General features: G+C 57.2%; 2 protein-coding genes across 2 annotated transcripts; both read left to right on the top strand.

Annotated features, from left to right (window-relative positions):
* The first annotated feature begins 349 nt into the window (after positions 1-349).
* Positions 350-9,941, top strand: RNF19B (ring finger protein 19B). Its single transcript, XM_009882788.1, has 10 exons — positions 350-417; positions 2,790-2,960; positions 3,389-3,408; positions 4,636-4,780; positions 5,238-5,391; positions 6,044-6,158; positions 7,055-7,195; positions 7,509-7,716; positions 8,506-8,637; positions 9,142-9,941. Exons 1-10 carry the CDS (start codon positions 350-352, stop codon positions 9,617-9,619), a joined length of 1,632 nt encoding a protein of 543 aa, XP_009881090.1. The 3' UTR covers positions 9,620-9,941.
* A 171-nt stretch (positions 9,942-10,112) lies between these two features.
* Positions 10,113-13,481, top strand: TMEM54 (transmembrane protein 54). Its single transcript, XM_009882787.1, has 7 exons — positions 10,113-10,199; positions 10,658-10,769; positions 11,836-12,029; positions 12,586-12,645; positions 12,811-12,999; positions 13,087-13,221; positions 13,389-13,481. The coding sequence occupies exons 1-7, from the start codon at positions 10,113-10,115 to the stop codon at positions 13,479-13,481; spliced, it is 870 nt and encodes a 289-aa protein (XP_009881089.1).
* Positions 13,482-13,849: the final 368 nt, after the last annotated feature.

Genomic DNA, 13,849 nt, shown 5'->3' with positions numbered 1-13,849 from the left:
CATCCTCCTCTGGGCTGCCAGCAGAAGCCAGAAGCGACCCTGGGGCTGTTGGAGAGCAGGCAGTTCTCGCGGACCAGCGCTGCCGGTGTGTCTGTAGCGCCCCAACAAAGGCTGTTGGAACCAGCCCTCTGTCAGGGAGAGGAATTAATCACCCTATTCATTCCTCCCAGCGAGCTCGTGTCGCTGTGCTTATGTAAAATCAGGGTATGAATTATTTACAGCGGGCTTTCCCACCGTAGTAGTGCCGGTGTGCCGAGCCGGAGCGGGAGCGTAGGGCTGGGGCCGCGGCGATGCTCGGCGCTGGGTGTCACCCACCGCCGAAGTGACGGCAGCGAGGGGCTGCTGGGTGATGGCGGACAAAACGCTGGGCGTGTGGCACGCAGCATCCTGTGCCTTCCACGCGTACCGCAGTCTTTCGTAAATGAAAGAGCTTGGCTGTGCTGCCCGGGGAGGAGGAGGAGGAGGAGGACCGACACAACACCGGTGCGTGTTGCCATGGAAACACCGGTCAATTGATGCGCCATCAATCGCAATACAAATCATTTTCTATGTTTGCAGCCTTCCCCCCCCCCTCCCCTGCTACAATCAGGTGGCATCGCTGTCTAGTGTTTGTCACACTGCATCTCTCCTAGAAGCTCAGGAGAATAACAGCCTTTAAAGAAACGGAGCCGTGTAGGCTGAGCTCAGTGAATGAGGCTGGAGGCAACTGGTGAGGCTCTGACCCCCGCGGGGCGGCAGGAGGAGGGATGGAGGCGACTCCCGGCCATCCAAGGAGCGGGCTGGCAACAATGCCATGCGATTCCTCGGGTCTCGGGAAGACACTCGCTGTCGTTGCTGCGTGGGGAAAAGTCAGAGTTTCCCTTTTTGTCTGCTGGGGTTGAGCCTGGAAGCGGCTGTTTAACGCAGCGATGTGTCCGAGGTCAGGTGAAGAGGGGACATGCGTTGCCCATCTGGACACTGTCGTGGCTAATCCTAAGCACGTCGCTTCAACAGCTTCTTTCTAGTTGACCTTGTATTCGGAGATGTGTTATTTCTTTCCTTAACAGACAGTCATGCAGTTTCTTTCCCCACAGCTGTGGGCTTGTTCGTGATATTTGTCATTTCAGCTCTAGGAATAAAATATAAATGGTGATGGTTTTCATTTCTCGTAGGATTTGCTCCAGTGTCAAAAAAATACCCCAAACAAAAACCAAAAAACCAACCCCTACATCTCTAGTGAGGGGTTAATTTGGAGCAGGGGGTTGCTTAATATATTACACTGAGCTTTCCTAGCCTGCTGTTACGATTTGAAATAGCAGTGTGTCGTAACACAGCTGGTCGGATGACGCTTTTTGTCTTTTGCCAGGGGTAGGTCTTCGGCTGTGCCAAGTGGCAGGGTAAGGATGCTGAGCGGGATCTTCCCTAGGCAAGATGTGTAGGAATCAGTGTGGGTCACTCCCAAAACGCCGGGCCGTCTGTATCCCGTGTCTCCCCGAATATCGGCTTCACGTGCAGGAGCGCGCGGCCGTTGATGCACGAGGAGACCCTGTCGTCGTGCCTCTCGGCGCGGAGATGTTGTTTCTTTGGCGACTATGTCGTACCCTGGCAGGATGAAGTTGCTCAAACTCCCACGGGATATGAATCATTGTGGTATGACACATTCAGCGGTTCTCACGCTGCTGCCTCGGAGAAGAGGCAATACAACTTGAGCTACACAAGCTCTAAATATAAAACCTTAAATAGGAGTTATTCTTCTCTGACCACTAACAAAAATACTGAGGATGAACAACGAAAATAGCCTTTGCCGTAGTGGTGTCGCAGAAGCGGAAGGCACTTCTGGAACTGCTCAGTTCCACTGCCAGTGGAAACAACCTCAGCGTAGACGGCTGTAAGTCACCTTTCCTATAGCCGCGCTCGGTGGTGCTGCTTCGACTCGTGTGTACACAGCGCGCTTCCTTCTGGAAGCGTCACGCTACTGTCAGAAGAAGGGAGCTGGTTCAACCCGCCCTCCCTCTCTTGCTCATTCCGTTGGTTTTACTCCCGTTTTGGCTCACTCCGGAGGCAGAGCGTTGTTCTTCGCTACTCTTTAATAAGGAAATTCTGTGCAGGTCGATGAGAGCTTGCTTCTTGAGACAGCTACACGTGGTAACTCCTGGGTTTGCGCTTTTTTTAGAGTCATTCAGTTGATAGAAGTGCCCAGGACAACCTCAGCTTTCCTAAACTCCTCTGGGCCGTATTGCATCCAGCCATATCCCCGTCCTACGGAACCGGGGAGGGGTGTGGGGTGTGTGTTTAGCCTCAGGCGCCTGGAGAGAGCGGCGTGAGCCTGTCCGAGGAGCCTGAATCGGCAGGAACGGCGAGCTGTTAGCGGGGCACGCTGGGCAAGGCAAACCTGGTCTGTGTGAACTGCCAGCAGTCGTTGAGGAGAGAACTCCGTGTTGTAAGCTGTCTCTAGAAAAGGTATCTGCCCCAAGTCACCCAATTAGCCCTACTTAATTTCAGGCCCCGCAGCGCAAGCCACGGGGCTGGAGAGAGCGGGAGTTTGCCCAGCGCGCGGGCTGCCGTAGGGCCGGCGGTGGGAACGGCTGAGATGGGAGAGGTGGGCTGACCTGCACGCGTCCCTCGGCGGAGCCTGAGATCTCTCCTTGGCATCTCCATCTCTCCGTCACCCAGCTGCTCTGAGCAGAGCCGCTCAGGCGGCGACAGCCCCCCGCGCTCCCCCTGGGCAGGCTGAATTAAAAGGGTCACCGGACTGTCGCTTGATAACTATGTCTTTTACCAATTCCCCCGGTGTCTTCCTTCTTCTCCAGTTACGCGGTGATCGCCTACGGCTGTGCCAGCTGCCCCAAGCTGACCTGCGAGAGGGACGGCTGCCAGACGGAGTTCTGCTATCACTGCAAACAGATATGGCATCCCAACCAAACCTGCGACATGGCGCGCCAGCAGCGGGCACAGGCGCTCCGAGTACGGACCAAGCACACGTTCTCATACTTGATTACTATGGAATTATAGGTAGATGGGGTTGGGTTTGGTTTTTTGGTGTTTTGATTTTTTTTTGCTATGGTTGTGAAGCTGAGAAAGAGCCACCCGTGTGCCCGAGCCCGTCCCGTCAGGGCAGGGGGGTGTCAGTGCCCTGCGTGGCACAGCTGAGGGTCTCCAGCAGCCACGGGTGAGGACGGCTGTGAAACTCAGAGTCAGTTCCCCTTCTCGCGTGTGTTAGGACAAATCCGGCGGGCTCCTCAAAGAACGCAAACCAAATCAGTAGGTGACAATGTGCTTTGGGTCCTTCCACGTCACGGCAGCTCCCCTCATCCGCCCCAGCGAGGCTTGTGGCTCTTTTGATCTTGGATGTTCTCGCTTCTTGCTGCTCTAAACCCCGAACGGATAGGCGTTTTTTTTACCCTTGCAGCTTCAAATTTGCCTGCTGCGGTAGTGAAGAGCAGCGTTCATGCCTAGCTGAGTGCGGGGAGCCTCGCTCCGTGCGCTGTTAGGCGTTAGTAATGTCAGGTAGAGAAAAAAATGCCAACCCACAGACTCCTACGCTGCCCGGTAGGAGCTGCTGTGTCTACTGAGTTAGCGTTTGTTAAAAATAACTGTATTGACTCTGGAAGTGGGCAGTAGTGCCATTTCATAAAGTCCAGCCCTACCCCCCAAAAAAAACACCCTGCTTTTTCCTTCTGTGTCGGGAGCGAAAACGTTAATACGCTTCACTTAGGATGGAGCTGTCGTGGGTGGTTCAGAGGTGGCTTCGTGGTATGACGAGGTTCAACGTGCCTCAGTTAGAGGTCGCTGATAATGGACAGCACAGACACTACCACAGCCTGCGGTAGGAACCGGCGAGCAAAAAATAGTTGCTGAGTTTTTACACCCTTTTAAAAGGAGATCCCTGCCAGGAAGAGTTCAGCACTTCGCCACTGAAAGGGAGATTCTTGGGACAGTGGTTTTTCCCCACCCCGTTCTTGCTGGATTCCATGTAGTGATTAATAAGGTGCGAGCTGGTCTCGGCAGCTGGGTTTCATATTGTCGAGCGTTGCAGAGGCTGCCAGCAAAGCCCCGAACCTCTGCGCAGCCCTTGCGTAACTGCGATCAGATGATGCTTCAATTAAGGAAGAGATGAAGGACCATTATTCTGAGGTCTGGGGACCGGACAGCCTCCGCACCGGACTCTCGTCTGCGCCTCCAGACCCCATTCCCCTTTTGGCTGCTTTTGAAGACCAGGTTTGGAGCATCTCCGATGCCGCCTTCACCCAATTGTTCTGTGTTCTTGGCCCGTGAATCACCTCCGTGGAGCAATTTAGTAATGGGTCGTTCTTAGGCTGTTGCCTTGGCTAGCACAGGGCAGGTATGACTTGTTCCCAGCGTTTAAGCATATTCTGGAATACATCCCATTCCCGGCCAGAATAAGCTTTTTAAGTGACTGCAGTTCTCAGTCCCTGCTGTCCAGGCGAACGGCTTTGGTGGGATCTCTCTCATCAATGTTATCTTCTCGCTCGGAAGATAAACTAAAGGCACAACCATCCCCGCTTTAGCTGTGAGGAGCGAAGGTGTTCTGCCCGCGCGGAAAACGAGGGGTTTCGGTCCGTAACGAGATCCCCCTCGTTGATTCTTTGTACTCGCAGCAGAGTCCCAACTCAATCCCGTGCTTCCTCCCTGTAGCTGATGACATCAAGCCGTGCCCGCGCTGCAGCGCTTACATCATCAAGATGAACGACGGGAGCTGTAACCACATGACCTGCGCGGTGTGCGGCTGCGAGTTCTGCTGGCTGTGCATGAAGGAGATCTCGGATCTGCATTACCTCAGGTGAGGAGGGGAAGAGCCCGCCGGGCTTCCAGCGGGCGCTCCTCTGAGCCTGGCTGGAGGAACTCCGTTGGCCTTTCATCCTCCTGCCTCGCCAAGAAGTCGGGAAAATTTTCGGCTTTCTGACCCAAAGAGCTGAGCTTTCTCCCCACATCGCAGTAGGAGGATGCTCCTCCGCACCAAGAAAAGCTCCTCCTGATACAATTGCATTTGAGAGCGCTTTGCGTACTGGATATTAAACATAGTCCCAGTAGTGTGATAATCACCTTGATGAGTAAATTAATTTTGATGATGGGGGAAAAAAGAGGGAAACCTCTTTTGCGTTGTCTATCCACTTCCTAAGTTTTGGGTTTTGTTCACGTGGAAGTTGAACTTGGGATTCTCACTTGGAAATTGCTGTGGTGTTAATGTCTTTTTTTTATTTTTTTTCTTTTTTTTCTTTTTTTCCCCTTCCATTAAGCCCCTCTGGCTGTACATTCTGGGGCAAAAAGCCATGGAGTCGTAAAAAGAAGATTCTCTGGCAGCTGGGCACGTTGATCGGTGCTCCTGTAGGCATCTCCCTCATCGCTGGCATTGCCATTCCCATCGGCATCCCCGTATATGTCGGGAGGAAGGTGAGTGTGGAGAGCGGAAGGCTGGAGCTGAAGGGTTTGGGGCGTTCTCTGTACTCAAGGCATTTGACCAGAAATGTAGAGCTGATACGAAGGGTGGATCTTGTTATAGAACCACAATTCAGTTGTCTCTTCTAAACTTTGTCTTATCTTTTGGGCTTTGTGTGGGGGGAGGGAAGGTGGTGGCTGAGTGCCATTCAGGCTGAAGTCCTCCCAAATGTGTTTTGCATTGCTCTTCTGCCTCTGCCTTGACCCAGGAGCACCCAAGGAGAGCCCTGGTCCCTTTTTAACACGTCCTGTGATGATGGGCTCGGTGGGACAGCGGCCAGACCCTGAGCTTTGGCTTGCATAAGTCACTTATGTTTTGATGCTGACCTGCTGCCCCAAACCGCCCGATGCTGTTGTGTGTCTGTGCTGATAAAGCGGCGCCGAGAGGGAAGAAATGGCACGTCAGCACTGTACGTGCTGCTGCTTTTTCATAAACACAGACCCACCTGCTAGATCTGATCTGTGAGGAGATCTGTGGTCAAGTTGAGGTTCTCTATGGGCTAATGTAGCTGACAAGGCTGTAAAGACATAAGCATTATTAATGTCTTCTGCTGGTGTTTGCTCACGGCCGGGCTCCCTTCTCACCTGGTGCTTCTCCTTCCATCAGATCCACAGCAGGTACGAGGGAAAGAAAACCTCTAAGCACAAGAGGAACTTGGCCATTACTGGTGGGGTCACCTTGTCTGTCATTGCCTCTCCAGTTATCGCTGCTGTCAGTGTTGGTAAGTGGGCACAGTCCCTTTCCCTTCTGGTGGGCCAGTAGTCACTGAGACAGATGGGTAGCCCAACCGTGTGAGGTGGGGGGGTGGCCAAAGGGCAGTTTGCAGAGTGCTGCTGTGTGCTGGTTTGGTGGCTGATGTCTTCAGGGGGTTCAGCTGAGGCTGTCTATGCTCTTGGTGTTCCCTTGTTCTGCAATGTGCCCTGGTGGCCTCGCTTCTTCCCAGAGGATTTTTTTGAAGAAGTAGTTGTGCAAGTGCTCCTGCTTCTCCTCCCGACCTACCAGGGTGGAGGAGAGTTTTAGAGACTTCTTGAGATTAAACTTGTGGTGCTTCCTCATCAAGTCTCTCATTTATCTTCAAAAGGTGCTAAAATTCAGATAGTGTAAAGATACATATACTAGATAAAGGGCAGGTGGCAAGAGGATGGTGCCAGACTCTGTTCAGTGGTGCCCAGCAACAGGACAAGGAGCAATGGGCACAAACTGGAACACGGGATATTCCATCTCAACATGAGGAAAAACTTCTCTGCTGTGAGGGCGGCAGAGCAGTGGCACAGGCTGCCCAGAGAGGTGGGGGAGTCTCCCCCTCTGGAGCCATCCCAAACCCGCCTGGACGCCGTCCTGTGCCACTGCTGGAGGTGCCCCTGCTCTGGTGGGGGGTGGCACTGGGGGAGCTCCAGAGGGCCCTTCCGACCCCCACCAGTCTGGGATTCTGTGCACTGCAGCAGCACGAGTGAAGGGTTCCTCCGCTGTCTCTCTGCAAGGTTGTGAACGAGACTCTTTCTGCGTTAAAAGCAGTGTAAAGACATCCAAGAGAGTCCCCACCCCAAAGAGTCCTTCTGTCTGCCCAACACAGCTCAGCCTTAACCTCCCCTTAACTCAGCGCGTCCCACCCTCCAGGTATTGGAGTCCCCATCATGCTGGCTTACGTCTACGGTGTTGTGCCCATCTCGCTGTGCCGAGGCGGTGGCTGTGGCGTTAGCACCGCCAACGGAAAGGGTGTGAAAATCGAGTTTGATGAAGACGATGGACCAATCACAGGTACTGAGTGATAACTGGGGAAGGGAAGGGGGTGAAGTGAGACCCTGTAATGAAAGGGTGAGGGGTCGTCATGTTTCCCAAATCCGAACATCTCTCTTTACCTGGGTTTGGCTAGAAGCAGTTATTTGCTTCAATCTTCTGCTGGTCATCAGCTGTGAGCGAAATCTCAGCTCTTCATTGCCCCGGATGCGGCAGGGAGGCAGCCCGAGGCACACGCTGCCTGCTCTCTGCCCCCCCAGCTCTGCCAACTCCGTCACAGCCAGACGGTTCCCTTGCTGATCCCGAGTCCTGGGCCGGTTTTTTTTCCCCGCAGTGGCTGATGCCTGGCGAGCCCTGAAGAACCCCAGCATTGGCGAAAGCAGCATTGAGGGGCTGACCAGTGTGCTGAGCACCAGCAGCAGCCCCACCGCCGGGCTCAGCGTGATGCAGGGCAACTACAGCGAGACGGCCAGCTTCGCCGCCCTCTCAGGCGGCACCCTGAGCGGTGGGGTCCTCTCGGGAGGCAAGGGGAAGTACAGCAGGTAACTGAACTGGTGGGCCCAGCAAGAACCGGGTGGAGGCTCCCAAGGCCTGTGCTGGTTGAGCAGGGTTATTTTGGGGAGGTCTCCGGGACTGCGAGCGATCCTTCTTCGGCTTGGGAGTCGTGTCCTAGTATTCTTACTTCTTGATCTGTTGTAGAATAACTAGTCCCAGCAGACCAGGCTACTCCTGGAGTTGGCGCTGGGCTGGTTCTTGCAAGGAGGACAATAGATAAGTTTCTGTCCCTGCTGAGCTGCTTGAAACGGCAGAGCTGATGCTTCAGGTTAATTGGGAACAGGGCAGAGATGCCTGCGTGGCCTGCTTAAAGATCTTCCAGTCCTCTTATCCCAGCCTACGGGTTGTGATGGTTCCTGTTCCCTAGTGGCCCGTAGCAAGCGGGGTCACTGTCTTCCGAGTCAGGAGGTAACACCGCGGTTTTCCTCTAAACTTGCCTGTGAGTCAGTTTGCTGGGTAATTAGAGACACGTGTTGATACGGCAGCCAGGATATAATCATGGCTGTGTGCTAGATCTGTGGAAATCTGTTCTTCGCAGGAATTGCGTGAGTCATAGGTATAAACACAACTTTACCTTCGTCATGGAAAACAGAATGGGTTTACCTAAATGGAGCCAAAAATGAGACTAAATGAGAGGAACCATTAGGGTTAAACTCTGTCACGCCGAGCTGGGCCAGAGCAGAGGGCCTCTTGCTTTCCCATAAAGAACAGTGCCTGGTTGGTGCCCCTCGGGGACCATCTAAGACGTTTCTGAGGAATCCTCCTCTCTTCCACAGGCTGGAGGTCCAGGCAGATGTCCAGAAGGAGATTTTCCCCAAAGACTCAGTCAGCCTGGGGGCTATCAGCGACAACGCCAGCACTCGAGCCATGGCTGGTTCCATCATCAGCTCCTACAACCCCCAGGACAGGTAGGAGGACGCGCGATGGTGAGAAAAGTGTTGGTAGTGGGTGTCCTGGAAAAATCTGTGCTCTGCGAGGTGCTGCTGTGGGTGGTGAGATGACTGCAGTTGCACCAGCCTGCTCTTCTGGAGCTGGCAAGCGGATTGATCCTTCTACTCCTACAAAAGGAGGACTGGGGGCAATTTGGGAGAAGCCTCCACGGGTAATGTGGAGGCTGAGGAGGGGTTCTGCAGCCCAGGACCCTCAAGGTTTGTTCCTGGTCACTCGCGGGGACTCTGGTGCTTTCCCGGGCCGGTTCCCGGCTCACAGCCTGGGGATGATCTTGGCTGCTGTTAGGAGGGCTCGAGGAGAGCAGCGAGTGGGGGTGTTTCTCGGACGCCGTGGGGTGATGAGCAGCATCTTGCTCATGTCTGGGAAATGTCATCTTCCCAGTACAGTGATGCAGTGCCCGGTGGTGACCCAGTTGAAGCCGGTAACTGTACCCAGTAATGCAACGGTGCTTGTTTCTGCAGGGAGTGCAATAACATGGAGATCCAGGTGGACATCGAAGCCAAACCAAGTCACTACCAGCTGGCCAGCGGCAGCAGTACAGAGGACTCACTGCACGTCCACACCCAAATGGCAGAGAACGAGGAAGAGGAGGAGGAGGAGGAGGGAGAGGAGGAGGACGGTGAGCAGGAGCAGACGTGCAAACACCAAAGCTGTGAGCAAAAGGACTGCATTGCCAGCAAAACCTGGGACATCACCCTGGCCCAGCCGGAGAGCATACGGAGCGACCTGGAGAGCTCCGACAGTCAGTCGGACGACGTGCCAGACATTACCTCGGACGAATGCGACTCCCCCCACTCTCAGACTGCGGCAGCCTGCCCACAGACCCCCAAAGCTAGAGGTGCCGAGAGCCCAAGTGCCCACCTGAGCCACTGTGCCCAAGCCGAGGGCTGCAGGCTGGATGAAATAGTCAAACTGGAGTGCATCGAAGCCAGAGTATGAAGCGGCCTCCTGCTGTGAAAAGCACACTCGCTGTCATTTTGCATCTTTTGGGGCAGGGTTGTGTCCGTGTTGGGTTCTGTTTGCCATTCGCCAGCCGGCTCCCCAGCCTCGCCCCGGGGAGTCGCTGTTTCTTACGTGACAAAAAAGAAAAAGGAGGAAAAAAGAAAAAAAAAAAAAAGATAATAAAAATCCCCCGCCCTCTTTTTGTTTTAATTTATTGGTTCAAGCTCTGTGAGGTGTGTAAGAGTGTAAATATGTACGTGTGTCTGTATGTCTGCAAACATCCTAAGGGACTATTTGAATAAAGACTCTGGTTGTCATTTGGCTCGCATCCGGCTCATCCTTGCCACAGATGTACGTTGAAATCCTCTGGCCGCCTTTGCTCAAGCGTTCGTAAGCACTGCCCTAGCCCGAGGCACGGGGGAAACGGGGACATCTCCTCTTCTGCCTCTGGGGAGTGGGGTGTGACAGCCTTGTCCCCTCTGCAGCGGTGATGGGGACGGTGCATGTGTCACGCAGGGCTGCAGCGGACCCCTTTTGTCCTGAAGCAGGGCTGGGTCTCCCTTCTCCCCCCTCCCAGGTACAGGTTAAGAGAGGAAAAGGATGGGAAGTAACGCTATGCTGAGCCAGATCCCCAGCGCTGCTGGATGCGAGGGACCCGAGGTGGCCGAGGGCTGTGCTGGGGGCTCAGACGGGATATTAGGGACAAGCGTCTTTCCCCAAACCGGTCCCAGGAGCCAGGGCTGCGTTGCTGTCCCTGTAGTTAAATTGTCGGTGCCTCCTGTCTGCGATAAGCTTTGCGGAGAGCATTGCTTAGCAAGGATGTCCTGTGAGCGAGGGAGGGCTGCCCAAAGCGCTGCTCTTCCCGCAGCCGCCTCGGCAAGCCGTTGTCCCCGGTCCCTCTTCGCTGGGTCTCTTGCTGTCAGTAACATCCCCAGAAGCTTCATTTGGGCGTTTGCCACCCAACTGGCTCTTCTGAGTCACCTTCAGGGAAGCTGGCAACAGCGCTGATCCCTCTGCTTTTCCCTCTCTCCGCAGGTCGATCCCCGGTACCCGACGGTGCTGGTCTCTGCCCCGTGCTCCGGCAGCATCCCACCCCGAGGGGCTGCCCCTTCCCAGACCCTCAGCCCGCGAGACTCGGACCTGTCTGGCCGGATCCCAACTTGCCACCCTCGCTTTAGGGTGGACCACCCTGAGCGTGCCAGGGAGGTGGAGATGGTGGGGATGGATGGGGAAGGGGATGAGGCAGCGTGGCATGGTGTATGGGCACGGCATGGCACGGCGTTCCCCGGCATGGCTGCCAGCGCGGCAGCACGGGCAGCGCAGGGGTGGGGACGGGGCTGTGCTTCCCCTCGGCGGAGGCAGGCAAAGGTGGAGTTATCCCTTTATTCGTCCTGGGGAGCTGGTCCGACAGGAACTGGAGTGGCAGTGGGGTGCAGCAGGTGAGCTTCTCCGGTGGCCTTGTCCTGGTCTCGGTCCCAGCCTTGGTCCTGCCTGACCATGTGAGAACCCTGATGGATCCGGCTGCCAACCCCGGGGCTAAGGGCAGAGCTGGCCCCCGGGGCATCGAGGGGCTCTGATGGCCTGATCCCGGCTCGGTGAAGATGTGTCAAGTGGGTGAGTTCGGGTCTGGCGTGGTGATCGCGATGGGAGGGTGCCCCAGCCCTGCCTGTGGCTCCAGCACTGCCCTCCCGCAGGGAAACTGAGGCAGGGAGGGAGGGGAGCCGAGGGACAGGGATGGAGCCGGGCTCAGCACCCGGGTGGTGGCAGGAGAGTGGCCCCAGGGTGGGTCCCGACAGGGAAACAGCTCCGCTGCTGCTGCGGTCACTCCTCAAAGCGCCGGGTGCCGAAAGGTAGCCCTGGAGCTGTCGTTTATGGGGAGCTGCTCTCCCCAGAGCATCCTCCTCGCTCTGGGGAGCCCAGTCCTTCCCAGCCCCACTGGGGACGCCTGTCCCCATGGCCGCTGGGCCCCACACTGCTGCCCTGGTCCCAGGAGAGCCGGCTGGAGCAGTGGTTTGCATACTTGGGCTGCCGGTGGCTACCACCAAGTCACCTTCTGCCTCGTGCCCCGCCAGCATGGGGCACGTCCTCTGGGGCTGTCCCCAAATGCCCCCTGACTGTGCTGAGCATGGTGCAAGGGCGGGAGGGACGGTTTGGTGCCACCACCCCACACGATGCAGCCTCCTTGCCCAGAGCCCCTCTCCCTTCTGTTTCAGGTCACCTTGATCCCAGCAGCCACCAAAGGGTCCTCATGAAAACGGGCCTCATCCTCCTCATCATTGGGCACCTCAACTTCATCACGGGCTCCCTCGTCCATGGTACCATCCTCCGCTTCGTGGTCAACCCCCAGGATGCCATCTCCCTGCAGTACGCTGTCGCCAACACCGCCTCCGTCATCTCTGCGCTGCTGGTACCGCGGGCTGCAGGGTAGGGAGGGACGGGGGTGCGTGGGGTGCATCTGGGGTGGGTGCAGATGTACGCAGGGTGGGCAGGAGGCGGGATGCAGGATGGATGCGGTGGGGATGCAGGGTGGGCAGGAGGTGGGATGCAGGAGGATGCGGGAGGGATGTAGTGGGGATGCAGGGTGGGCAGGAGGTGGGATGCAGGAGGATGCGGGAGGGATGTGGTGTGGATGCAGGGTGGGCAGGAGGTGGGATGCAGGAGGATGTGGGAGGGATGTGCTGTGGATGCAGGGTGGGCAGGAGGTGGGATGCAGGAGGATGCAGGATGGACACTGCTCCGTCTCCTCTTCCCTGCTCTAAATAAGCCTTTCTAGCGCAAAACCAAGAGGTTAAATTCACAGGGACTTGTTACTGGGTGGAGGTTGGGGGGGATGAAGTACTGCCCCCCGTGATGCTGAATTGGCCAGATGGGCTTTCAGGGACGAAGTCAACAGGGAAAGGGGACTGATGCCCCTGGGGCGGACGGGCGCCATGCATCGCTGACCTCCCCGCGCTTCCTTGCAGACCATCTCCTGTGGAATATCTGCCCTCATGCTGTCCCGCTACCTTGCCCCCGCTGCCCTCGTAAGCACCCCTGGCCCTGCCGCCCCTCGCCCAGGACCCACGCCATGGAGCGTGCCCAGCCACCACGTCCCCTCGCTTGGGGACTGTCTCCCGGGGAGGGAGCCTGGACAAGCAGCCGTGCACGGCCCTGGCTCACCGTGCCGCCTCTTCTCTCTCCTGCTGCAGAAATGGGTGGTTTTCGCCCTGAGCATCAGCAGCAGCCTGGGCTGCCTGTCCTGCCTGCTGGGGCTGGCCGTCTCCATCGGGCTGACGCTGGGCACCCAGGGCCGGGTGCTGCTGGCCCCCTGCACCGTCCGCAATATTGCCCTCGCCCCGGTCTCCCGCCAGTGCCCCTTCGATCCCACCCGCGTCTACGTGAGTCCCCGGTGGGCTGTGGGCTGAGGACGCCTGCACTGGGGTTGGGGGGGATGTGTGGGGACACGACGCGCCATGTCCCCGCAGAGCTCCACGCTGTCCCTCTGGGCCATCTCCCTCCTGCTCGACTCGATGGGGATTGTCTTCGGCATCCGCTGCCTCCTGCTCACTCTCGACCTTCTCCACCTCAACTGCTGTTGCCACAGGATGCACCGGAGGAAGGTGACTCCTGGTCCCGGGGCTCAGCACCGACCCGCTCCCGTGCAGGGTTGGGATGGACCCATCTGGGCTCGGGGGCTCTGGGACAGGGGTAGGACTGGCTGATCCCCAAAGCTTGTGCCCCCCCCACCCTGTCCCGGTCCCACGCTCAGCAGCTCTCTGGCTTGCAGGTCTCCTTGCAGGAAGCCCCTGCGGAGAGCCCTCACCCCGGGCAGTGCCTGGGCTTGCTGAGGTTGGACAGCGTGGAAACCGCCCGCCTCTGAGCAGGGACCGAGGGCCGACCCCATGGATGTGCCGCCGGCCAGCCATGCCCTGTCCCAGCATCTGCACAGCCCCACGACGGGACCTGGTTGCCCCCCAACCTGGCTACCGGGCGCACATGTCCCCAGGATGCCACCAGCCCAGACCCATGAGCCCATCGCCATGGCCTCGGGTCACCTGGGGCTGCAGCGAGGGAGGTGACCCGGCTGGATCTGGACTTTGCAGGGAGGAACTTCCCCCTCGGCGCCGACGGTCCCTTTCCCACCGCTGACTGCACTGACACAAACTTTATTTTGCAGGTATTAAAAGACCAGAAGCGTGTCCCCTCCCCGCGGCCCCCACCCCTGCGCCGGCCGTGGGGCTGTGGGGA

Source organism: Charadrius vociferus, unplaced genomic scaffold (genome assembly GCF_000708025.1).
Source record: "Charadrius vociferus isolate BGI_N301 unplaced genomic scaffold, ASM70802v2 scaffold783, whole genome shotgun sequence".
Lineage (NCBI taxonomy): Eukaryota > Metazoa > Chordata > Aves > Charadriiformes > Charadriidae > Charadrius > Charadrius vociferus.
The sequence above is the reverse complement of the archived record's forward strand: the minus strand, read 5'-3'. Positions and strand labels throughout refer to the sequence as shown.